This window comes from Staurois parvus, unplaced genomic scaffold, assembly GCF_062004578.1.
Source record: "Staurois parvus isolate SC_StPar_1 unplaced genomic scaffold, SC_StPar_1.0 ptg001759l, whole genome shotgun sequence".
In the NCBI taxonomy this organism is placed as follows: domain Eukaryota; kingdom Metazoa; phylum Chordata; class Amphibia; order Anura; family Ranidae; genus Staurois; species Staurois parvus.
The window spans coordinates 1-25,015 of record NW_028319555.1 but is presented as its reverse complement, the minus strand read 5'-3'; the positions used below and the strand labels follow the sequence as shown (position 1 = coordinate 25,015).

The window sequence follows — 25,015 nt, the reverse complement described above, 5'->3', positions numbered from 1 at the left end:
GGCATGGAAGGGACAATAATGGCATGGAAGGGACAATAATGGCGTGGAAGGGACAATAATGGCGTGGAAGAGACAATAATGGCGTGGAAGGGACAATAATGGCGTGGAAGGGACAATAATGGCGTGGAAGGGACAATAATGGCGTGGAAGGGACAATAATGGCGTGGAAGGGACAATAATGGTATAGAAGGGACAATAATGGCGTGGAAGGGACAATAATGGTATAGAAGGGACAATAATGGTGTAGAAGGGACAATAATGGCGTGGAAGGGACAATAATGGCGTGGAAGGGACAATAATGGCATGGAAGGGACAATAATGGCGTGGAAAGGACAATAATGGCGTGGAAGGGACAATAATGGCGTGGAAGGGACAATAATGGCGTGGAAGGGACAATAATGGCGTGGAAGGGACAATAATGGCGTGGAAGGGACAATAATGGCGTGGAAGGGACAACAATGGCGTGGAAGGGACAATAATGGCGTGGAAGGGACAATAATGGCATGGAAGGGACAATAATGGCGTGGAAGGGACAATAATGGCGTGGAAGGGACAATAATGGCGTGGAAGAGACAATAATGGCGTGGAAGGGACAATAATGGCGTGGAAGGGACAATAATGGCGTGGAAGGGACAATAATGGCGTGGAAGGGACAATAATGGCGTGGAAGGGACAATAATGGCGTGGAAGGGACAATAATGGTATAGAAGGGACAATAATGGCGTGGAAGGGACAATAATGGTATAGAAGGGACAATAATGGTGTAGAAGGGACAATAATGGCGTGGAAGGGACAATAATGGCGTGGAAGGGACAATAATGGCATGGAAGGGACAATAATGGTGTGGAAAGGACAATAATGGCGTGGAAGGGACAATAATGGCGTGGAAGGGACAATAATGGCGTGGAAGGGACAATAATGGCGTGGAAGGGACAATAATGGCGTGGAAGGGACAATAATGTTATAGAAGGGACAATAATGGTGTGGAAGGGACAATAATGGCGTGGAAGGGACAATAATGGTGTGGAAGGGACAATAATGTTATAGAAGGGACAATAATGGTATAGAAGGGACAATAATGGTGTGGAAAGGACAATAATGGTGTGGAAAGGACAATAATGGTGTGGAAGGACAATAATGGTGTGGAAGGACAATAATGGCGTGGAAGGGACAATAATGGCGTGGAAGGGACAATAATGGCGTGGAAGGGACAATAATGGCGTGGAAGGGACAATAATGGCGTGGAAGGGACAATAATGGCGTGGAAGGGACAATAATGGCGTGGAAGGGACAATAATGGCGTGGAAGGGACAATAATGGCGTGGAAGGGACAATAATGGTGTGGAAGGGACAATAATGGTATAGAAGGGACAATAATGGCGTGGAAGGGACAATAATGGCGTGGAAGGGACAATAATGGCGTGGAAGGGACAATAATTGTATAAGAAGGGACAATAATGGCGTGGAAGGGACAATAATTTTATAGAAGGGACAATAATGGCGTGGAAGGGACAATAATGGCGTGGAAGGGACAATAATGGCGTGGAAGGGACAATAATGGCGTGGAAGGGACAATAATGGTATAGAAGGGACAATAATGGTATGGAAGGGACAATAATGGTATGGAAGGGACAATAATGGTATGGAAGGGACAATAATGGCGTGGAAGGGACAATAATGGCGTGGAAGGGACAATAATGGCGTGGAAGGGACAATAATGGCGTGGAAGGGACAATAATTGTATAGAAGGGACAATAATGGTATGGAAGGGACAATAATGGTGTGGAAGGGACAATAATGGCGTGGAAGGGACAATAATGGCGTGGAAGGGACAATAATGGCGTGGAAGGGACAATAATTGTATAGAAGGGACAATAATGGCGTGGAAGGGACAATAATGGCGTGGAAGGGACAATAATGGTATGAAAGGGACAATAATGGTATGGAAGGGACAATAATGGCGTGGAAGGGACAATAATTTTATAGAAGGGACAATAATGGCGTGGAAGGGACAATAATGGCGTGGAAGGGACAATAATGGCGTGGAAGGGACAATAATGGCGTGGAAGGGACAATAATGGCGTAGAAGGGACAATAATGGTATAGAAGGGACAATAATGGTATAGAAGGGACAATAATGGCGTGGAAGGGACAATAATGTTATAGAAGGGACAATAATGGTATAGAAGGGACAATAATGGCGTGGAAGGGACAATAATGGCGTGGAAGGGACAATAATGGCGTGGAAGGGACAATAATGGCGTGGAAGGGACAATAATGGCGTGGAAGGGACAATAATGGCGTGGAGGGGACAATAATGGCGTGGAGGGGACAATAATGGCGTGGAGGGGACAATAATGGCGTGGAAGGGACAATAATGGCGTGGAAGGGACAATAATGGTATAGAAGGGACAATAATGGCGTGGAAGGGACAATAATGGTATAGAAGGGACAATAATGGTGTGGAAGGGACAATAATGGCGTGGAAGGGACAATAATGGTGTGGAAGGGACAATAATGGCATGGAAGGGACAATAATGGCGTGGAAAGGACAATAATGGCGTGGAAGGGACAATAATGGCGTGGGAAGGGACAATAATGGCGTGGAAGGGACAATAATGGCGTGGAAGGGACAATAATGTTATAGAAGGGACAATAATGTTATAGAAGGGACAATAATGGGTGGAAGGGACAATAATGGCGTGGAAGGGACAATAATGGTGTGGAAGGGACAATAATGTTATAGAAGGGACAATAATGGTATAGAAGGGACAATAATGGTGTGGAAAGGACAATAATGGTGTGGAAAGGACAATAATGGTGTGGAAGGACAATAATGGCGTGGAAGGGACAATAATGGCGTGGAAGGGACAATAATGGCGTGGAAGGGACAATAATGGCATGGAAGGGACAATAATGGCGTGGAAGGGACAATAATGGCGTGGAAGGGACAATAATGGCGTGGAAGGGACAATAATGGCGTGGAAGGGACAATAATGGCGTGGAAGGGACAATAATGGCGTGGAAGGGACAATAATGGCGTGGAAGGGACAATAATGGCATGGAAGGGACAATAATGGCGTGGAAGGGACAATAATGGCGTGGAAGGGACAATAATGGTATAGAAGGGACAATAATGGCGTGGAAGGGACAATAATGGCGTGGAAGGGACAATAATGGCGTGGAAGGGACAATAATGGCGTGGAAGGGACAATAATTGTATAGAAGGGACAATAATGGCGTGGAAGGGACAATAATTTTATAGAAGGGACAATAATGGCGTGGAAGGGACAATAATGGCGTGGAAGGGACAATAATGGCGTGGAAGGGACAATAATGGCGTGGAAGGGACAATAATGGCGTGGAAGGGACAATAATGGTATAGAAGGGACAATAATGGTATGGAAGGGACAATAATGGTATGGAAGGGACAATAATGGTATGGAAGGGACAATAATGGCGTGGAAGGGACAATAATGGCGTGGAAGGGACAATAATGGCGTGGAAGGGACAATAATGGCGTGGAAGGGACAATAATTGTATAGAAGGGACAATAATGGTATGGAAGGGACAATAATGGTGTGGAAGGGACAATAATGGCGTGGAAGGGACAATAATGGCGTGGAAGGGACAATAATGGCGTGGAAGGGACAATAATTGTATAGAAGGGACAATAATGGTGTGGAAGAGACAATAATGGCGTGGAAGGGACAATAATGGCGTGGAAGGGACAATAATGGTATGAAAGGGACAATAATGGTATGGAAGGGACAATAATGGCGTGGAAGGGACAATAATTTTATAGAAGGGACAATAATGGCGTGGAAGGGACAATAATGGCGTGGAAGGGACAATAATGGCGTGGAAGGGACAATAATGGCGTGGAAGGGACAATAATGGCGTGGAAGGGACAATAATGGCGTGGAAGGGACAATAATGGCGTGGAAGGGACAATAATGGCGTAGAAGGGACAATAATGGTATAGAAGGGACAATAATGGTATAGAAGGGACAATAATGGCGTGGAAGGGACAATAATGTTATAGAAGGGACAATAATGGTATAGAAGGGACAATAATGGCGTGGAAGGGACAATAATGGCGTGGAAGGGACAATAATGGCGTGGAGGGGACAATAATGGCGTGGAGGGGACAATAATGGCGTGGAGGGGACAATAATGGTGTGGAGGGGACAATAATGGCGTGGAAGGGACAATAATGGTGTGGAAGGGACAATAATGGCGTGGAAGGGACAATAATTGTATAGAAGGGACAATAATGGCGTGGAAGGGACAATAATGGCGTGGAAGGGACAATAATTTTATAGAAGGGACAATAATGGCGTGGAAGGGACAATAATGGCGTGGAAGGGACAATAATGGCGTGGAAGGGACAATAATGGCGTGGAAGGGACAATAATGGCGTGGAAGGGACAATAATGGCGTGGAAGGGACAATAATGGCGTGGAAGGGACAATAATGGCGTGGGAGGGACAATAATGGCGTGGGAGGGACAATAATGGCGTGGAAGGGACAATAATGGCGTGGAAGGGACAATAATGGCGTGGAAGGGACAATAATGGTATGGAAGGGACAATAATGGTGTGGAAGGGACAATAATGGTGTGGAAGGGACAATAATGGCGTGGAAGGGACAATAATGGCGTGGAAGGGACAATAATGGTGTGGAAGGGACAATAATGGTGTGGAAGGGACAATAATGGCGTGGAAGGGACAATAATGGTATAGAAGGGACAATAATGGCGTGGAAGGGACAATAATGGCGTGGAAGGGACAATAATGGTATAGAAGGGACAATAATGGTATGGAAGGGACAATAATGGTGTGGAAGGGACAATAATGGCGTGGAAGGGACAATAATGGCGTGGAAGGGACAATAATGGCGTGGAAGGGACAATAATGGCATGGAAGGGACAATAATGGCGTGGAAGGGACAATAATTGTATAGAAGGGACAATAATGGTGTGGAAGGGACAATAATGGTGTGGAAGGGACAATAATGGCGTGGAAGGGACAATAATGGCGTGGAAGGGACAATAATGGCGTGGAAGGGACAATAATGGCGTGGAAGGGACAATAATGGCGTGGAAGGGACAATAATGGCGTGAAGGGGACAATAATGGCGTGGAGGGGACAATAATGGCGTGGAGGGGACAATAATGGCGTGGAGGGGACAATAATGGCGTGGAAGGGACAATAATGGTGTGGAAGGGACAATAATGGCGTGGAAGGGACAATAATTGTATAGAAGGGACAATAATGGCGTGGAAGGGACAATAATGGCGTGGAAGGGACAATAATTTTATAGAAGGGACAATAATGGCGTGGAAGGGACAATAATGGCGTGGAAGGGACAATAATGGCGTGGAAGGGACAATAATGGCGTGGAAGGGACAATAATGGCGTGGAAGGGACAATAATGGTGTGGAAGGGACAATAATGGCGTGGAAGGGACAATAATGGCGTGGAAGGGACAATAATGGCGTGGGAGGGACAATAATGGCGTGGGAGGGACAATAATGGCGTGGAAGGGACAATAATGGCGTGGAAGGGACAATAATGGCGTGGAAGGGACAATAATGGTATAGAAGGGACAATAATGGTGTGGAAGGGACAATAATGGTGTGGAAGGGACAATAATGGCGTGGAAGGGACAATAATGGTGTGGAAGGGACAATAATGGCGTGGAAGGGACAATAATGGCGTGGAAGGGACAATAATGGCGTGGGAGGGACAATAATGGCGTGGGAGGGACAATAATGGCGTGGGAGGGACAATAATGGCGTGGAAGGGACAATAATGGCGTGGAAGGGACAATAATGGCGTGGAAGGGACAATAATGGTATGGAAGGGACAATAATGGCGTGGAAGGGACAATAATGGCATGGAAGGGACAATAATGGCGTGGAAGGGACAATAATGGCGTGGAAGGGACAATAATGGAAGGGATGATAAAGGTATAAAAGTGATAATAGTAAAGAAGTGACCACAACAATGTAGAAGTGACTATCACGGTATACGGTATATAACTGACGCCCTCTTCCTAAAGTGGTTGTTCTCAGGAAAGCCCGCGTTGCGGGAAATCCGCCATCTTGGTGGAACATGTTCGGAGTTAGCGCACAAATAAAGCATAAAATGCGATAAATAGAAAGTCATTTTACAGAGTGATCAGAAAAAGAAACACAGCGAGCGGGGGATGGGGGAAGACGAGGGGAAAAGCATCTTTTAACATCAAAGGGATTTTTCAAAGGATGACTTGAAGTGGCTGAACAATTTATGAGACAGCGATAAACTTCGTCTCCGAGCAGCAATAAATTATTCACTACAAAAACATACACATGTCACATATTATAAACGATACCGCTCTGGAGGAGGGTGGGGGACTCTTTAAAGACTTTGTCGTACTTTGATAGAGTTTTTGTAGCTGAAGTCTGTGACTGGCATCATGGGCGCTCCTCCAACAAGGGCCATGGAGGCCTCCAGTGCCTGAGGAACTACGAATCCCAGCAGTCCCCGCCATCCTTCTTGTGTGGCTGTGAGGACCGCTTCCGGATCTTGTGGGGTGACCATCCCCAGCTGGTCATGGAGATGGCAGGACATAGGGGGTCACAATACACCCAACATCTGCCTCAGTGTCCACCCATCTAGTCTAGGTGAACTTACCCCCAGTATAAGGTGAGCTGGGTATGTCTGACTGGTGGTAGGCTGGTGGCTGGGAATTAAGGATAGGGGGCTCCAGGGGGGCAGCATGTAAGAATTGTGGATTTGCTAGGAGCATACAAGTTTGGAGAAAGAACAGAAAGGTAGAAGACAAGGGCTAGAGGTGATATGAAGTCCTTAATTAGTGGTTCTCAAAGACGGGGCTGTGGTCCACCTTCAGGCCACGGCCTCCCTCCCCGCAGGCCTCCAGCCAGCTGCTGATCCCCTAACCTCCCACAGTACCTCCCAGCTTCCATACTGCCAGTTAACCTCCCATAGTATCCTTCAGTGCTCATCAACTTCCCACAGTGTCTCTATTCCCCCTGAGAGCCCTAAGCTCCCACAGTGCCCCCCATCTTGCTGCAGAGTCTCCAGCTCCCCATAGGCTCCAACAGTGTCTCACAGTGCCTCTCAGATTCCATAGGGCCGCTTAACCTCCCATTGTGACCTGCAGTTCTCCCCAACTTCCTAAAGCATTCCCAGGTCTCCTGAGAGCGCTAAGCCCTCACAGTGCTCCCTAGCTTGCTTCAGCATCTCCAGCTCCCCATAGTCTTTAACAGTGTCCCACAGTGCCTCTCAGCTTCCATAGCGGCCCTAACCTCCCATAGTGTCCTGCAGTGTTCTTTAATTTCCCACAGTGAGAGTCCCCAGCCCCATGCAGTGCCCCCCAACACCAAGCTCCATTCAGAGCTTCAATCAGTGTCCACAGTGCCCCCAGTCCCTGCACTCTTGTCATGGACGGTGGCTCTGGAAACCTCCATCCTCCTAGAGAGACCTCTAGTCCTCTCTTGCAAAGTTGTCCCCACCTACCTTGATAAACCTCATCCCCTACAGGGCCAACAAGTCTGCTGCAGTGTCTTCCAACCACCTCTAGAACCCCCATCCACCGACAAGAGACACCCAGCCCCATTTAGAGCCTCCAGCCCCCCAAAGTCTCCACCAGTGTCCCATAGTGCCCTCTATTCCCTACAATGCACGCCAGTCACGCACAGTACCCTTGTAAAGCCCCAGCCTCCTGGAGAGACCTGCAGCCCCCTGCTGGCACAGTTGTTCCCAGCTCTCTCAAGAAACCTCATCCCTTACAGGGCCACCAAGTCTGTTGCTGTGTCCCCTAACCCCCTATAGAAGGTTTTGGAGGAATCTCCTGGGCTCTGGTCTCAGTGAGGTTGAGAATCCCTGAAACAGATGATCCCATGGTCGTATGACTCCACGTCAGGACCTGAAGGTCCAAAGAAACCACGTCCCTGAAGACGGGGAGCTCTGGTCTGGTCCCCCAAGATTTGTTGGCTGTATGTTTTCTGAACATCTAAACAAACCATTTTTGGATCTACAATACAAAGTCACCTGAATTTTTTTCCCTACAACACCCCCCTCCCCCCCCCCCCCCTTCAATGTCACCAGAGGAGGCCAACAGTCTGCTGGGCATCATATAGAGACCTCTAAACAAAATCCCCCCTATAGTACTTAACGCAAAACCTCCACAGGTCTTCCAAATACAACAGCACACCCAGAAAATAAATCCCCACCCCAAAGAATATTCCAGAGTATCCTCCATAATTTAAAGAGAACCTGTCAGTGGAATTGACACCACAGTCTGCCATGGGAGGGGACAGAGGGACCGGCGTGGTGTCACTACATATGAATGCCTTTTGTAGTCTCCTCCATTATACCGTACTGGAGTTCCAGAACCCCGGAGACGTCCAGTCTGCAAATACTGATTGGGCTCCGAGATGAGACAAATGAGACAAAGTGCAAAGTCCAGCAAACAATCAGGATCCACAAATATGAGGTCAGACCGTTATAAGATGGATTCTGATTGGTCCTTGGAGGGACGTTACTGGGACCTGTTACCAGGTTTACTTTTGAACTTCCTAGTATTCCGAGAGATGAGGAAAATGTCTATTTCATGAACTCAGGAGAGAGCGGGTCACGTTCTCTCCATAGTTGGGGACACTGAGATTTCTATAGATATACAGTGCAGGAAATGTGTGTTTGCTCCCCCCTGATGGTGAATGTTCGCCCCTCACACAGAAATGATCGGTCTAACAATGGAATGTTCGCCCCTCACACAGAAATGATCAGTCTAACAATGGAATGTTCGCCCCTCACACAGAAATGATCGGTCTAACAATGGAATGTTCCCCCTCACACAGAAATGATCGGTCTAACAATGGAATGTTCGCCCCTCACACAGAAACGATCGGTCTAACAATGGAATGTTCGCCCCTCACACAGAAACGATCGGTCTAACAATGGAATGTTCGCCCCTCACACAGAAATGATCGGTCTAACAATGGAATGTTCGCCCCTCACACAGAAATGATCGGTCTAACAATGGAATGTTCGCCCCTCACACAGAAATGATCGGTCTAACAATGGAATGTTCGCCCCTCACACAGAAATGATCGGTCTAACAATGGAATGTTCGCCCCTCACACAGAAATGATCGGTCTAACAATGGAATGTTCGGTGTAACACTGAGAGACAGAATACAACAACAAATTCAGCAGAAATGCGTCTAACAAATGATGACGGATCTGCATGTACATGAGGGAAAGAAGGATTTGATCCCCTATCATTCAGCAGGATTTCTGGCTCCCAGGTGTCTCTCATACAGGTAACAAGCTGAGATTAGAAGCAGTCTCTTAAAGGGAGTGCTGCTAATCTCATTGTGTTACCTGAATAAAAGACACCTGTCCACAGGAGCCATCAAACCATCAGATTCCAAACTCTCCACCATGGCAAAGACCAAAGAGCTGTCCAAGGATGTCAGGGACAAGATGGTAGACCTACACAAGGCTGGACTGGGCTACCAAACTATGGCCAAGCAGCTTGGTGAGAAGGTGACAACAGTTGGTGCAATCATTCACAAATGGAAGAAACACAAAACAAGTGTCAGTCTCCCTAGGTCTGGTGCACCATGCAAGATGTCAGATGAGACCAAAATCCAGCTCTTTGGCATCAACTCAACTCGCCGTGTTTGGAGGAGGAGGAATGCTGCCTATAACCCCAAGAACACCATCCCAACTGTGAAACATGGTGGTGGAAACATTCTGCTTTGGGGGGTGTTTTTCTGCTAAGGGGACAGGACAACTGCACTGCATCAAAGGGACGATGGACGGGGCAATGTACCATCAAATCTTGGGTGAGAACCTTCTTCCCTCAGCCAGGGCATTGAAAATGGGTGGTGGATGGGTGTTCCAGCATGACAATGACCCAAAACACACGGCCAAGGCAACAAAGGAGCGGCTCAAGATTTCAGTAGATTTATAACACAGGAAAGGCTCCGCCTGCTTCTTACCGGGTTGGTGTGGAGGAGATCACCGGATCCTTCTTTAATGACGTCTTCATAGCCTCCTCAGATCCCGGTCCCCTAACCTCCAGTTCTCCCAGGACCCAGTCCGGTAATCCCCCAGAGCCAGCGCCGGGGAGACGGGCAGAAATGGGATCATCGAAGTAGATGGACTGTGGAGAGAGACACCCATCAGACAGATCACACTTCATTATTATTATTATAGAGGATTACAGATCACCGGCAGTCTGCACAGCTCTGTACATTATACAGGGAGTCAGAAGGAGTCTTCTCTGCAGACAGCAACCACCAACTGACAGCTAAGTGGGAGGTCTGCCAGGTACAATCACATGAGCAGTCCCAGTGCTGTGATAGGTGAAATGTGGCATCCCCTGCATTCCTACAGACGTGTGGGCAGTATAGCACCACATACAAGAGGTCCATTGTAGTGGACGGTGTCCAGGATTCTGGAAATTCTATCTCAGGAATAAAATGGGGATCTATGGTATGAGAAGAGCAGTGAGCTGATTCATGTGTGATCACTTCACTACTGGCCAGCAGGATTCTATGTTCTCACAGCTGATGCCCTGCATGGAATGACATCAGGTTTTTATTTCTGTCTTCGATGGGCAGAGTCACCCCAATATTTGTCCTGGTAATAAATAAAATGTTACAGTTGTCACCAGAGCAGGAAGTGAGGGGACACTTGGGGGCAGAATTCTTAGGGTGGAAATACCATGTAGAGTATTTTGCAAACGTTTTAGGCAGGGTGGGGAAAATGCTGTAAATAAAGAATGCTTTCAGAAATCAAAGTGTTAAAAGTTTATTTTTATCAATGAAGAAAATGGAAAGTAAATGAGTAGAGAAATCCAAATCCAAACAATATTTGGTGTCCCCCCCCTTTGTCTTCTTCTAGGTAGACTTGCACCCAGTGAAGGAAGTCGGCAGGTAGGTTGTACTATGTACATCTTGCAGAACTAAGCCCAGATCTTCTGTGGATGTGGGAATATTCTGCTGCCATTGTTCTGCACCCCATTTCATATGTTTTCCAGCATAGATGAGTCAGTTAGCCTTGTTTCCACATCATATGCAGGAAAACATAGGAACTGCGAGGCAGAAAAATGGCAGCAGGTGCTCTGGAATTATGTCAAAATGTAATATATTTGCCTGCAGCAGGAGGCAGTTATTTTTAAGGGAAGGGCTGGAGATCGGTACAATGAGTGTCTGCAGCCAACTGTGAAGCATGTTGGAGGTTCCTTGCAAGTATGGGGCTACAATTCTGCAAATGGAGTTGGGGATTTGGTCAGGATCAGTGGTGTCCTCAATGTTGAGAGATACAGGCAGATATTTCTCCATCATGCCATGCCATCAGGGAGGTGTGTGATTGGCCCCAAATGTATCCTGCAGCAGGACAACCACCCCAAACATCCAGCCAATGTCATTAAGAACTATCTTCAATGTAAAGAACAAGGAATCCTGGAAGTGATGGTTTGGCCCCCACAGAGCCCTGATCTCACCATCATGGAGTCTGTCTGGGATGACATGAAGGGACAGAAGGATTGGAGGCGGCCGACATCCATAGAAGATCTGGTATTAGTTCTCCAAGATGGACAGAGAACAACCTACCTGCCGACTTCCTTCACTGGGTGCAAGTCTACCTAGAAGAGGCAAAGGAGAAGGGGGGGGGGGAATCACACCAAATATTGATGGGATTTGGATTTCTCGTCTCTTCATTTACTCCATTTTGTTAATTGATAAAAAAAATAAACTGTTAACACTTCGATTTCTAAAAGCATTCATTTACAGCATTAGCACCACACCTGCCTAAAATTTTTGCACAGTACTGTAGGTGGGCAGAGGTCTCCGTGTGACATTCCATGTAGGTAGGTGGAGGTCTCAGGCATACAACATACGTTCAGGGGTTTTGTGAGGGTGACATACCATGTACGATCAGAGTGACTTACCATGTAGGTGGGCAGAGGTTTCAGGGTGCCATCCTCTGGCTGACTAGTGAAGGGCCCCTCCAGTTCACCCCGTTTTAGCATGTGGAGGAGAAGTTTGGCATACAGGTTCCTGTTCTTCCTGCCAGCAATCCCTGTTCCTGCCCCGGAGGGGTCACACAGCTTCTTGATCCACAAGGCACATCGCTGGCGCTCTGAAGAACAGAAAGAATCATTACTGAGGACTCCTCCAGGGATTAGGAGTCTTTCAACACACGTATTCACACAACAATCTAATACATTCCAGGCCAGGCTGTACCTTCCCCATCAGTGTTTCATAGATTGCTCTGAATTTTGTTTTCAAATATCAGAAAAAATCCATCGATAAAACTTCTCCAGCTGAGGTCCCATGGAACTTATAATGAGAGAGTGACATTAACAAGTCCCCCATCACAGCGATGTCCCCACCATCCTCCAGCCAACCTTCCCATAGGTCAGAGCACTGGAAGTCCTCCATCACAATGACGTCCCCACCATCCTTCAGCCAACCTTCCCATAGGTCAGAGCACTGGAAGTCCTCCATCACAATGACGTCCCCACCATCCTTCAGCCAACCTTCCCATAGGTCAGAGCACTGGAAGTCCTCCATCAGAGAGATGCCCCCACCATCCTCCACCCAACCTTCCCATAGGTCAGAGCACTGGAAGTCCTCCATCACAATGACGTCCCCACCATCCTTCAGCCAACCTTCCCATAGGTCAGAGCACTGGAAGTCCTCCATCAGAGAGATGCCCCCACCATCCTCCACCCAACCTTCCCATAGGTCAGAGCACTGGAAGTCCTCCATCACAATGATGTCCCCATGATCCTCCACCCAACCTTCCCATTGGTCACAGAACTGGAAGTCCCCCATCACAGAGATGCCCCCACCATCTTCCACCCAACCTTCCCTTAGGTCACAGAACTGGAAGTCCTCCATCACAGAGATGCTCCCACCATCCTCCACCCAACCTTCCCTTAGCTCACAGCACTGGACGTCCTCTATCACAATGATGCCCCCACCATCCTCCACCCAACCTTCCCATAGGTCACAGCACTGGACGTCCTCCATCACAATGATGCCCCCACCATCCTCCACCCAACCTTCCCATGTGTCACAGCACTGGACGTCCTCCATCAGAGAGATGCCCCCACCATCCTTTACCCAACCATCCCATAGGTCACAGCACTGGAAGTCCTCCATCACAATGATGTCCCCACCATCCTCCACCCAACCTTCCCATAGGTCACAGCACTGGACGTCCTCTATCACAATGATGCCCCCACCATCCTCCACCCAACCTTCTCATAGGTCACAGCACTGGACGTCCTCCATCACAATGATGCCCCCACCATCCTCCACCCAACCTTCCCATATGTCACAGCACTGGACGTCCTCCATCAGAGAGATGCCCCCACCATCCTTTACCCAACCTTCCCATAGGTCACAGCACTGGACGTCCTCCATCAGAGAGATGCCCCCACCATCCTTTACCCAACCTTCCCTTAGCTCACAGCACTGGACGTCCTCTATCACAATGATGTCCCCACCATCCTTTACCCAACCTTCCCTTAGGTCACAGAACTGGAAGTCCTCCATCACAGAGATGCTCCCACCATCCTCCACCCAACCTTCCCTTAGCTCACAGCACTGGACGTCCTCTATCACAATGATGCCCCCACCATCCTCCACCCAACCTTCCCATAGGTCACAGCACTGGACGTCCTCTATCACAATGATGCCCCCACCATCCTCCACCCAACCTTCCCATAGGTCACAGCACTGGACGTCCTCTATCACAATGATGCCCCCACCATCCTCCACCCAACCTTCTCATAGGTCACAGCACTGGACGTCCTCCATCAGAGAGATGCCCCCACCATCCTTTACCCAACCATCCCATAGGTCACAGCACTGGAAGTCCTCCATCACAATGATGTCCCCACCATCCTCCACCCAACCTTCCCATAGGTCACAGCACTGGACGTCCTCTATCACAATGATGCCCCCACCATCCTCCACCCAACCTTCTCATAGGTCACAGCACTGGACGTCCTCCATCAGAGAGATGCCCCCACCATCCTTTACCCAACCATCCCATAGGTCACAGAACTGGAAGTCCTCCATCACAGAGATGCCCCCACCATCCTCCACCCAACCTTCCCATAGGTCACAGCACTGGACGTCCTCCATCACAATGATGACCCCACAGCCACAAGACCTTGGTGAGCTAGAGAGTCAGAATCTGGCACTACATCACAAGCCAGACTGGCCCCCCTTCAGTGCCATGTGTTACCAGAGGATGGCCATCTCTTTACTGAATTTATACCGCAGATTTCTATATTACTTATTTGAGGTCACTGTTCCTATAGCAAGACTACTACTGGGACAAAACATCTATTAACTGAGCATAGACTGCCATCTGCTGGCAGACATCATCATGGCAGAAAATAGGTAACAGAACTACTGTGACAGACAGCACATTTCCCAGGATGAGATATTCAGGTGTCGGGGTTCTAATGGCGGGACAGACGGCACATTTCCCAGCATGAGATATTCAGGTGTCGGGGTTCTAATGGCGGGACGGACAGCACATTTCCCAGGATGAGATATTCAGGTGTCGGGGTTCTAATGGCGGGACGGACAGCACATTTCCCAGGATGAGATATTCAGGTGTCGGGGTTCTAATGGCGGGACAGACGGCACATTTCCCAGGATGAGATATTCAGGTGTCGGGGTTCTAATGGCGGGACGGACAGCACATTTCCCAGGATGAGATATTCAGGTTCCGGGGTTCTAATGGCAGGACGGACAGCACATTTCCCAGGATGAGATATTCAGGTGTCTGGGTTCTAATGGCGGGATGGACAGCACATTTCCCAGGATGAGATATTCAGGTTCCGGGGTTCTAATGGTGGGACAGACGGCACATTTCCCAGGATGAGATATTCAGGTTCCGGGGTTCTAATGGCGGGACGGACAGCACAATTCCCAGGATGAGATATTCAGGTGTCGGGGTTCTAATGGCGGGACGGACAGCACATTTCCCAGGATGAGATATTCAGGTGTCGGGGTTCTAATGGCCGGAAGGACAGCACATTTCCCAGGATGAGATATTCAGGTTCCGGGGTTCTAATGGCGGGACGGACAGCACATTTCCCAGGATGAGATATTCAGGTGTCTGGGTTCTAATGGCGGGACGGACAGCACATTTCCCAGGATGAGATATTCAGGTTCCGGGGTTCTAATGGCGGGATGGACAGCACATTTCCCAGGATGAGATATTCAGGTGTCTGGGTTCTAATGGCGGGACCGACAGCACATTTCCCAGGATGAGATATTCAGGTTCCGGGGTTCTAATGGTGGGACAGACGGCACATTTCCCAGGATGAGATATTCAGGTTCCGGGGTTCTAATGGCGGGACAGATGGCACATTTCCCAGGATGAGATATTCAGGTTCCGGGGTTCTAATGGCGGGACAGACGGCACATTTCCCAGGATGAGATATTCAGGTGTCGGGGTTCAAATGGCGGGACAGACGGCACATTTCCCAGGATGAGATAGTCAGGTGTCGGGGTTCTAATGGGGGGACAGACGGCACATTTGCCAGGATGAGATAGTCAGGTTCTGGGGTTCTAATGGCAGGACAGACAGAACATTTCCCAGGATGAGATATTCAGGTTCCAGGGTTCTAATGGCGGGACAGACGGCACATTTCCCAGGATGAGATATTCAGGTTCTGGGGTTCTAATGGCAGGACAGACAGAACATTTCCCAGGATGAGATAGTCAGGTGTCGGGGTTCTAATGGCGGGACGGACAGCACATTTCCCAGGATGAGATATTCAGGTGTCGGGGTTCTAATGGCGGGACGGACAGAACATTTCCCAGGATGAGATATTCAGGTGTCGGGGTTCTAATGGCGGGACAGACGGCACATTTCCCAGGATGAGATATTCCGTTGCCGGGGTTCTAATGGTGGACAGACGGCACATTTCCCAGGATGAGATATTCAGGTGTCGGGGTTCTAATGGCGGGACAGACGGCACATTTCCCAGGATGAGATATTCAGGTTCCGGGGTTCTAATGGTGGACAGACGGCACATTTCCCAGGATGAGATATTCAGGTGTCGGGGTTCTAATGGCGGGACAGACAGCACATTTCCCAGGATGAGATATTCAGGTGTCGGGGTTCTAATGGCGGGACAGATGGCACATTTCCCAGGATGAGATATTCAGGTGTCGGGGTTCTAATGGCTGGACGGACAGCACATTTCCCAGGATGAGATATTCAGGTGTCGGGGTTCTAATGGCCGGACGGACAGCACATTTCCCAGGATGAGATATTCAGGTTCCGGGGTTCTAATGGCGGGACGGACAGCACATTTCCCAGGATGAGATATTCAGGTGTCTGGGTTCTAATGGCGGGACCGACAGCACATTTCCCAGGATGAGATATTCAGGTTCCGGGGTTCTAATGGTGGGACAGACGGCACATTTCCCAGGATGAGATATTCAGGTTCCGGGGTTCTAATGGCGGGACGGACAGCACAATTCCCAGGATAAGATATTTAGGTGTCGGGGTTCTAATGGCGGGACGGACAGCACATTTCCCAGGATGAGATATTCAGGTGTCGGGGTTCTAATGGCCGGACGGACAGCACATTTCCCAGGATGAGATATTCAGGTTCCGGGGTTCTAATGGCGGGACCGACAGCACATTTCCCAGGATGAGATATTCAGGTTCCGGGGTTCTAATGGTGGGACAGACGGCACATTTCCCAGGATGAGATATTCAGGTTCCGGGGTTCTAATGGCGGGACAGATGGCACATTTCCCAGGATGAGATATTCAGGTTCCGGGGTTCTAATGGCGGGACAGATGGCACATTTCCCAGGATGAGATATTCAGGTGTCGGGGTTCAAATGGCGGGACAGACGGCACATTTGCCAGGATGAGATAGTCAGGTTCTGGGGTTCTAATGGCAGGACAGACAGAACATTTCCCAGGATGAGATATTCAGGTTCCAGGGTTCTAATGGCGGGACAGACGGCACATTTCCCAGGATGAGATATTCAGGTGTCGGGGTTCTAATGGCGGGACGGACAGAACATTTCCCAGGATGAGATATTCAGGTGTCGGGGTTCTAATGGCGAGACAGACAGCACATTTCCCAGGATGAGATATTCAGGTTCCGGGGTTCTAATGGCGGGACGGACAGCACATTTCCCAGGATGAGATATTCAGGTGTCTGGGTTCTAATGGCGGGACCGACAGCACATTTCCCAGGATGAGATATTCAGGTTCCGGGGTTCTAATGGCGGAACAGACGGCACATTTCCCAGGATGAGGTATTCAGGTTCCGGGGTTCTAATGGCGGGACAGACGGCACATTTCCCAGGATGAGATATTCAGGTGTCGGGGTTCAAATGGCGGGACAGACGGCACATTTCCCAGGATGAGATAGTCAGGTTCTGGGGTTCTAATGGCAGGACAGGCAGAACATTTCCCAGGATGAGATATTCAGGTGTCGGGGTTCTAATGGCGGGACAGACGGCACATTTCCCAGGATGAGATATTCCGTTGCCGGGGTTCTAATGGTGGACAGACGGCACATTTCCCAGGATGAGATATTCAGGTGTCGGGGTTCTAATGGCGGGACAGACGGCACATTTCCCAGGATGAGATATTCAGGTTCCGGGGTTCTAATGGTGGACAGACGGCACATTTCCCAGGATGAGATATTCAGGTGTCGGGGTTCTAATGGCGGGACAAACAGCACATTTCCCAGGATGAGATATTCAGGTGTCGGGGTTCTAATGGCGGGACAGACGGCACATTTCCCAGGATGAGATATTCAGGTGTCGGGGTTCTAATGGCTGGACGGACAGCACATTTCCCAGGATGAGATATTCAGGTGTCGGGGTTCTAATGGCCGGACGGACAGCACATTTCCCAGGATGAGATATTCAGGTTCCGGGGTTCTAATGGCGGGACGGACAGCACATTTCCCAGGATGAGATATTCAGGTTCCGGGGTTCTAATGGCGGGACGGACAGCACAATTCCCAGGATGAGATATTCAGGTGTCTGGGTTCTAATGGCGGGACGGACAGCACATTTCCCAGGATGAGATATTCAGGTTCCGGGGTTCTAATGGCGGGACGGACAGCACAATTCCCAGGATGAGATATTCAGGTGTCTGGGTTCTAATGGCGGGACGGACAGCACATTTCCCAGGATGAGATATTCAGGTTCCGGGGTTCTAATGGCGGGACAGACGGCACATTTCCCAGGATGAGGTATTCAGGTTCCAGGGTTCTAATGGCGGGACGGCCAGCACATTTCCCAGGATGAGATATTCAGGTGTCGGGGTTCTAATGGCGGGACGGACAGCACATTTCCCAGGATGAGATATTCAGGTGTCGGGGTTCTAATGGCGGGACAGACGGCACATTTCCCAGGATGAGATAGTCAGGTTCTGGGGTTCTAATGGCAGGACAGGCAGAACATTTCCCAGGATGAGATATTCAGGTTCCGGGGTTCTAATGGTGGACAGACGGCACATTTCCCAGGATGAGATATTCAGGTGTCGGGGTTCTAATGGCGGGACAGACGGCACATTTCCCAGGATGAGATATTCCGTTGCCGGGGTTCTAATGGCGGGACAGACGGCACATTTCCCAGGATGAGATATTCAGGTTCCGGGGTTCTAATGGTGGACAGACGGCACATTTCCCAGGATGAGATATTCAGGTGTCGGGGTTCTAATGGCGGGACAGACGGCACATTTCCCAGGATGAGATATTCAGGTGTCTGGGTTCTAATGGCGGGACGGACAGCACATTTCCCAGGATGAGATATTCAGGTGTCGGGGTTCTAATGGCCGGACGGACAGCACATTTCCCAGGATGAGATATTCAGGTTCCGGGGTTCTAATGGCGGGACGGACAGCACATTTCCCAGGATGAGATATTCAGGTGTCTGGGTTCTAATGGCGGGACAGTCGGCACATTTCCCAGGATGAGATATTCAGGTTCCGGGGTTCTAATGGCGGGACGGACAGCACAATTCCCAGGATGAGATATTCAGGTGTCTGGGTTCTAATGGCGGGACGGACAGCACATTTCCCAGGATGAGATAGTCAGGTGTCGGGGTTCTAATGGCGGGACAGACGGCACATTTCCCAGGATGAGATAGTCAGGTTCTGGGGTTCTAATGGCAGGACAGGCAGAACATTTCCCAGGATGAGATATTCAGGTTCCGGGGTTCTAATGGTGGACAGACGGCACATTTCCCAGGATGAGATATTCAGGTGTCGGGGTTCTAATGGCGGGACAGACGGCACATTTCCCAGGATGAGATATTCCGTTGCCGGGGTTCTAATGGCGGGACGGGCAGCACATTTCCCAGGATGAGATATTCAGGTGTCGGGGTTCTAATGGCGGGATGGGCAGCACATTTCCCAGGATGAGATATTCAGGTTCCGGGGTTCTAATGGCGGGACGGGCAGCACATTTCCCAGGATGAGGTATTCAGGTTCCAGGGTTCTAATGGCGGGACAGACGGCACATTTCCCAGGATGAGATATTCAGGTTCCGGGGGTTCTATTGGCGGGACAGACGGCACATTTCCCAGGATGAGATATTCAGGTTCCGGGGGTTCTAATGGCGGGACAGACGGCACATTTCCCAGGATGAGATATTCAGGTGTCGGGGTTCTAATGGCGGGACAGACGGCACATTTCCCAGGATGAGATATTCAGGTGTCGGGGTTCTAATGGCGGGACGGACAGAACATTTCCCAGGATGAGATATTCAGGTGTCGGGGTTCTAATGGCGGGACGGACAGAACATTTCCCAGGATGAGATATTCAGGTGTCGGGGTTCTAATGGCGGGACGGACAGCACATTTCCCAGGATGAGATATTCAGGTGTCGGGGTTCTAATGGCGGGACGGACAGAACATTTCCCAGGATGAGATATTCAGGTGTCGGGGTTCTAATGGCGGGACAGATGGATTAGTTATCTGCCTCTAGTGATCCTGTCACTGATGATGTCAGAATCCTCGGGGGTGGGATCACTATGAGGCCGCCTGCCTGTCCCTATGGAATGGTGCCCCCTGTATCATGCCACTCCCACTACCAGGGTTCAAGGGTCAGCAGCATTCCTGCCCAGGACAGGGCGACCTCTCACTGTATTTGGGTACACAAGCAGTCCATCCAGTCCTGACATTTACACAGCTCTGCCACACTGTACAGCCCTGTCTGCAGGGCAGGAAACCTGTTTTTTTTTTCTGCTGCAGTTTCACTTTCACTTACAGATCTTGCCCCCCCTACCCCCATGTGGCTGGAAGTAGCACAGTGATGAGCTGATCACCCGATCACTCTGCTCTCTCCTCCTATCAGCACATGACCTGATTGGCTCTTTAGGTGGATTCCCCCTCCCCCATGTACCTGGAGTTCAGTTCTAGGCTCAGGTCACACAAGTGCCTCTGCTAGTAGCTGCACCTTATCAGTGGCAGGGCCATGCAGGAGAGTGCGGTGCTGCTGATCCCCTGCAGCCTCTGTGCAGCCACTTCCTGTCTCCATACACCCCAGCAATGGCGGCCTGACATTTCCCATGGAGGGTCTCCTGATGGTGACAACAGAGGACCATGTATGTTGTCTCCACTGGAAGTCCATATGACAGGGTGACAACTCAGTAGATAGGGGCAGAGCGTTGTCACCCTGCAGCAGGAAGTGCCTGAACACAGGGGACATTCCATGAAAGCTGCACATATCAGAAACAATGACATGTATGCAATCCCATGAGACGTGATGATTGGGTGACAACAATAACAGTGCTGAAAACACATCATGGAGGCGGAGTCAGCAGTGGGTCATGTGATATCACTCTGCAATGACAGATACCCTTACCCATCCTCCGGGGGCGCTTTAACACAAAGGGCTTCATATCCACCAGGTAATGGTCAAACTCTGCGTCCAGGCTCTCCCACGCATCCTCCTGATTGGTCATCTCCCCCTGGAGGGCGGGACACAAAGGGCACTCAGTCATGTGACCAGAGAAATATATATATATAGACATATCCCAACAATGTGTGGAATGGTGGAGTGCTGGAGTGTGGAATGGTGGAGTGTGGAATGCTGGAGTGTGGAATGGTGGAGTGTGGAATGCTGGAGTGTGGAATGCTGGAGTGTGGAATGCTGGAGTTTGGAATGGTGGAACGGTGGAGTGTGGAATGGTGGAGGGTGGAGTGTGGAATGGTGGAGGGTGGAGTGTGGAATGGTGGAGTGTGGAATGGTGGAGTGTGGAATGGTGGAACGGTGGAGTGTGGAATGGTGGAGTGTGGAATGGTGGAGTGCTGGAGTGTGGAATGGTGGAGTGTGGAATGGTGGAGTGTGGAGTGTGGAATGGTGGAATGCTGGAGTGTTGAATGCTGGAGTGTGGAATGCTGGAGTGTGGAGTGTGGAATGGTGGAGTGTGGAATGGTGGAGTGTGGAATGGTGGAGTGTGGAATGGTGGAATGCTGGAGTGTGGAATGCTGGAGTGTGGAATGGTGGAGTGCTGGAGTGTGGAATGGTGGAATACTGGAGTGTGGAATGGTGGAGTGTGGAATGCTGGAATGGTGGAGTGCGGAATGCTGGAGTGTGGAATGGTGGAACGGTGGAGTGTGGAATGGTGGACTGTGGAATGGTGGAGTGTGGAGTGTGGAATGGTGGAATGCTGGAATGGTGGAATGCTGGAGTGTGGAATGCTGGAGTGTGGAGTGTGGAATGGTGGAATGCTGGAGTGTGGAATGCTGGAGTGTGGAGTGTGGAATGGTGGAATGCTGGAGTGTGGAATGGTGGAGTGTGGAATGGTGGAATGCTGGAGTGTGGAATGGTGGAATGCTGGAGTGTGGAATGGTGGAGTGTGGAATGGTGGAGTGTGGAATGGTGGAGTGTGGAATGGTGGAGTGTGGAATGGTGGAATGCTGGAGTGTGGAATGGTGGAGTGTGGAATGGTGGAGTGTGGAGTGTGGAATGGTGGAATGGTGGAATGCTGGAGTGTGGAATGGTGGAATGCTGGAGTGTGGAATGGTGGAATGCTGGAGTGTGGAATGCTGGAGTGTGGAATGGTGGAATGCTGGAATGGTGGAATGGTGGAGTGTGGAATGCTGGAATGGTGGAGTGCGGAATGCTGGAGTGTGGAATGGTGGAATGCTGGAATGGTGGAGTGTGGAATGCTGGAATGGTGGAGTGCGGAATGGAGGAGTGTGGAATGCTGGAATGGTAGAGTGCGGAATGCTGGAATGGTGGAGTGTGGAATGCTGGAATGGTGGAGTGCGGAATGTTGGAATGGTGGAGTGTGGAATGCTGGAATGGTGGAGTGTGGAATGCTGGAATGGTGGAGTGCGGAATGCTGGAATGGTGGAGTGTGGAATGCTGGAATGGTGGAGTGCGGAATGCTGGAATGGTGGAGTGTGGAATGCTGGAATGGTGGAGTGCGGAATGCTGGAATGGTGGAGTGTGGAATGCTGGAATGGTGGAGTGCGGAATGTTGGAATGGTGGAGTGCGGAATGCTGGAATGGTGGAGTGCGGAATGCTGGAATGGTGGAGTGCGGAATGCTGGAGTGTGGAATGTTAGAATGGTGGAGTGCGGAATGCTGGAATGGTGGAGTGCGGAATGGTGGAGTGTGGAATGTTGGAATGGTGGAGTGCGGAATGCTGGAATGGTGGAGTGTGGAATGCTGGAATGGTGGAGTGCGGAATGCTGGAATGGTGGAGTGTGGAATGCTGGAATGGTGGAGTGTGGAATGCTGGAATGGTGGAGTGCGGAATGCTGGAATGTTGGAGTGTGGAATGCTGGAATGGTGGAGTGCGGAATGCTGGAGTGTGGAATGCTGGAATGGTGCAGAGTGGAATGTTGGAGTACGGAATGCTGGAGTGTGGAATGTTGGAATGGTGGAGTGTGGAATGGTGGAGTGTGGAATGGCGGAAGGTGGAATGGCGGAGGGTGGAATGGCGGAGGGTGGAATGGTGGAATGGTGGAGGGTGGAATGGTGGAGGGTGGAATGGTGGAGGGTGGAATGGTGGAGTGTGAATGGCGGAGGGTGGAATGGCGGAGGGTGGAATGGCGGAGGGTGGAATGGCGGAGGGTGGAATGCTGGAATGGTGGAGTGCGGAATGCTGGAATGGTGGAGTGTGGAATGCTGGAATGGTGGAGTGTGGAATGCTGGAATGGTGGAGTGCGGAATGCTGGAATGGTGGAGTGTGGAATGCTGGAATGGTGGAGTGCGGAATGTTGGAATGGTGGAGTGCGGAATGCTGGAATGGTGGAGTGTGGAATGCTGGAATGGTGGAGTGCGGAATGTTGGAATGGTGGAGTGCGGAATGCTGGAATGGTGGAGTGCGGAATGCTGGAATGGTGGAGTGCGGAATGCTGGAGTGTGGAATGTTAGAATGGTGGAGTGCGGAATGCTGGAATGGTGGAGTGCGGAATGGTGGAGTGTGGAATGTTGGAATGGTGGAGTGCGGAATGCTGGAATGGTGGAGTGTGGAATGCTGGAATGGTGGAGTGCGGAATGCTGGAATGGTGGAGTGCGGAATGGTGGAGTGTGGAATGTTGGAATGGTGGAGTGCGGAATGCTGGAATGGTGGAGTGTGGAATGCTGGAATGGTGGAGTGCGGAATGCTGGAATGGTGGAGTGTGGAATGCTGGAATGGTGGAGTGTGGAATGCTGGAATGGTGGAGTGCGGAATGCTGGAATGTTGGAGTGTGGAATGCTGGAATGGTGGAGTGCGGAATGCTGGAGTGTGGAATGCTGGAATGGTGCAGAGTGGAATGTTGGAGTACGGAATGCTGGAGTGTGGAATGTTGGAATGGTGGAGTGTGGAATGGTGGAGTGTGGAATGGCGGAAGGTGGAATGGCGGAGGGTGGAATGGCGGAGGGTGGAATGGTGGAATGGTGGAGGGTGGAATGGTGGAGGGTGGAATGGTGGAGGGTGGAATGGTGGAGTGTGAATGGCGGAGGGTGGAATGGCGGAGGGTGGAATGGCGGAGGGTGGAATGGCGGAGGGTGGAATGCTGGAATGGTGGAGTGCGGAATGCTGGAATGGTGGAGTGTGGAATGCTGGAATGGTGGAGTGTGGAATGCTGGAATGGTGGAGTGCGGAATGCTGGAATGGTGGAGTGTGGAATGCTGGAATGGTGGAGTGCGGAATGTTGGAATGGTGGAGTGCGGAATGCTGGAATGGTGGAGTGTGGAATGCTGGAATGGTGGAGTGCGGAATGTTGGAATGCGGAATGCTGGAATGGTGGAGTGCGGAATGCTGGAATGGTGGAGTGCGGAATGCTGGAGTGTGGAATGTTAGAATGGTGGAGTGCGGAATGCTGGAATGGTGGAGTGCGGAATGGTGGAGTGTGGAATGTTGGAATGGTGGAGTGCGGAATGCTGGAATGGTGGAGTGTGGAATGCTGGAATGGTGGAGTGCGGAATGCTGGAATGGTGGAGTGTGGAATGCTGGAATGGTGGAGTGTGGAATGCTGGAATGGTGGAGTGCGGAATGCTGGAATGGTGGAGTGTGGAATGCTGGAATGGTGGAGTGCGGAATGCTGGAGTGTGGAATGCTGGAATGGTGCAGAGTGGAATGTTGGAGTACGGAATGCTGGAGTGTGGAATGTTGGAATGGTGGAGTGTGGAATGGTGGAGTGTGGAATGGCGGAAGGTGGAATGGCGGAGGGTGGAATGGCGGAGGGTGGAATGGCGGAGGGTGGAATGGTGGAATGGTGGAGGGTGGAATGGTGGAGGGTGGAATGGTGGAGTGTGAATGGTGGAGGGTGGAATGGCGGAGGGTGGAATGGCGGAGGGTGGAATGGCGGAGGGTGGAATGCTGGAATGGTGGAGTGCGGAATGCTGGAATGGTGGAGTGCGGAATGCTGGAATGGTGGAGTGCGGAATGCTGGAATGGTGGAGTGTGGAATGCTGGAATGGTGGAGTGCGGAATGTTGGAATGGTGGAGTGCGGAATGCTGGAATGGTGGAGT

At 50.3% G+C, this 25,015-nt stretch overlaps 1 protein-coding gene across 1 annotated transcript in view; it reads right to left on the bottom strand.

Moving 5' to 3' along the window:
* CEP112 (centrosomal protein 112) overlaps window positions 1-21,005 on the bottom strand; it is a 156,082-nt gene extending 135,077 nt beyond the window's left edge. Inside the window, exons 1-3 of the mRNA XM_089663744.1 lie at window positions 20,905-21,005; window positions 11,973-12,163; window positions 10,018-10,181 (exon numbers count right to left, since the gene is read on the bottom strand). Coding sequence (XP_089519870.1) covers window positions 10,018-10,181; window positions 11,973-12,163; window positions 20,905-21,004 — 455 coding nt within the window. The 5' untranslated portion in view covers window position 21,005. The remainder of the gene's footprint in view (window positions 1-10,017; window positions 10,182-11,972; window positions 12,164-20,904) is intronic.
* Window positions 21,006-25,015: the final 4,010 nt, after the last annotated feature.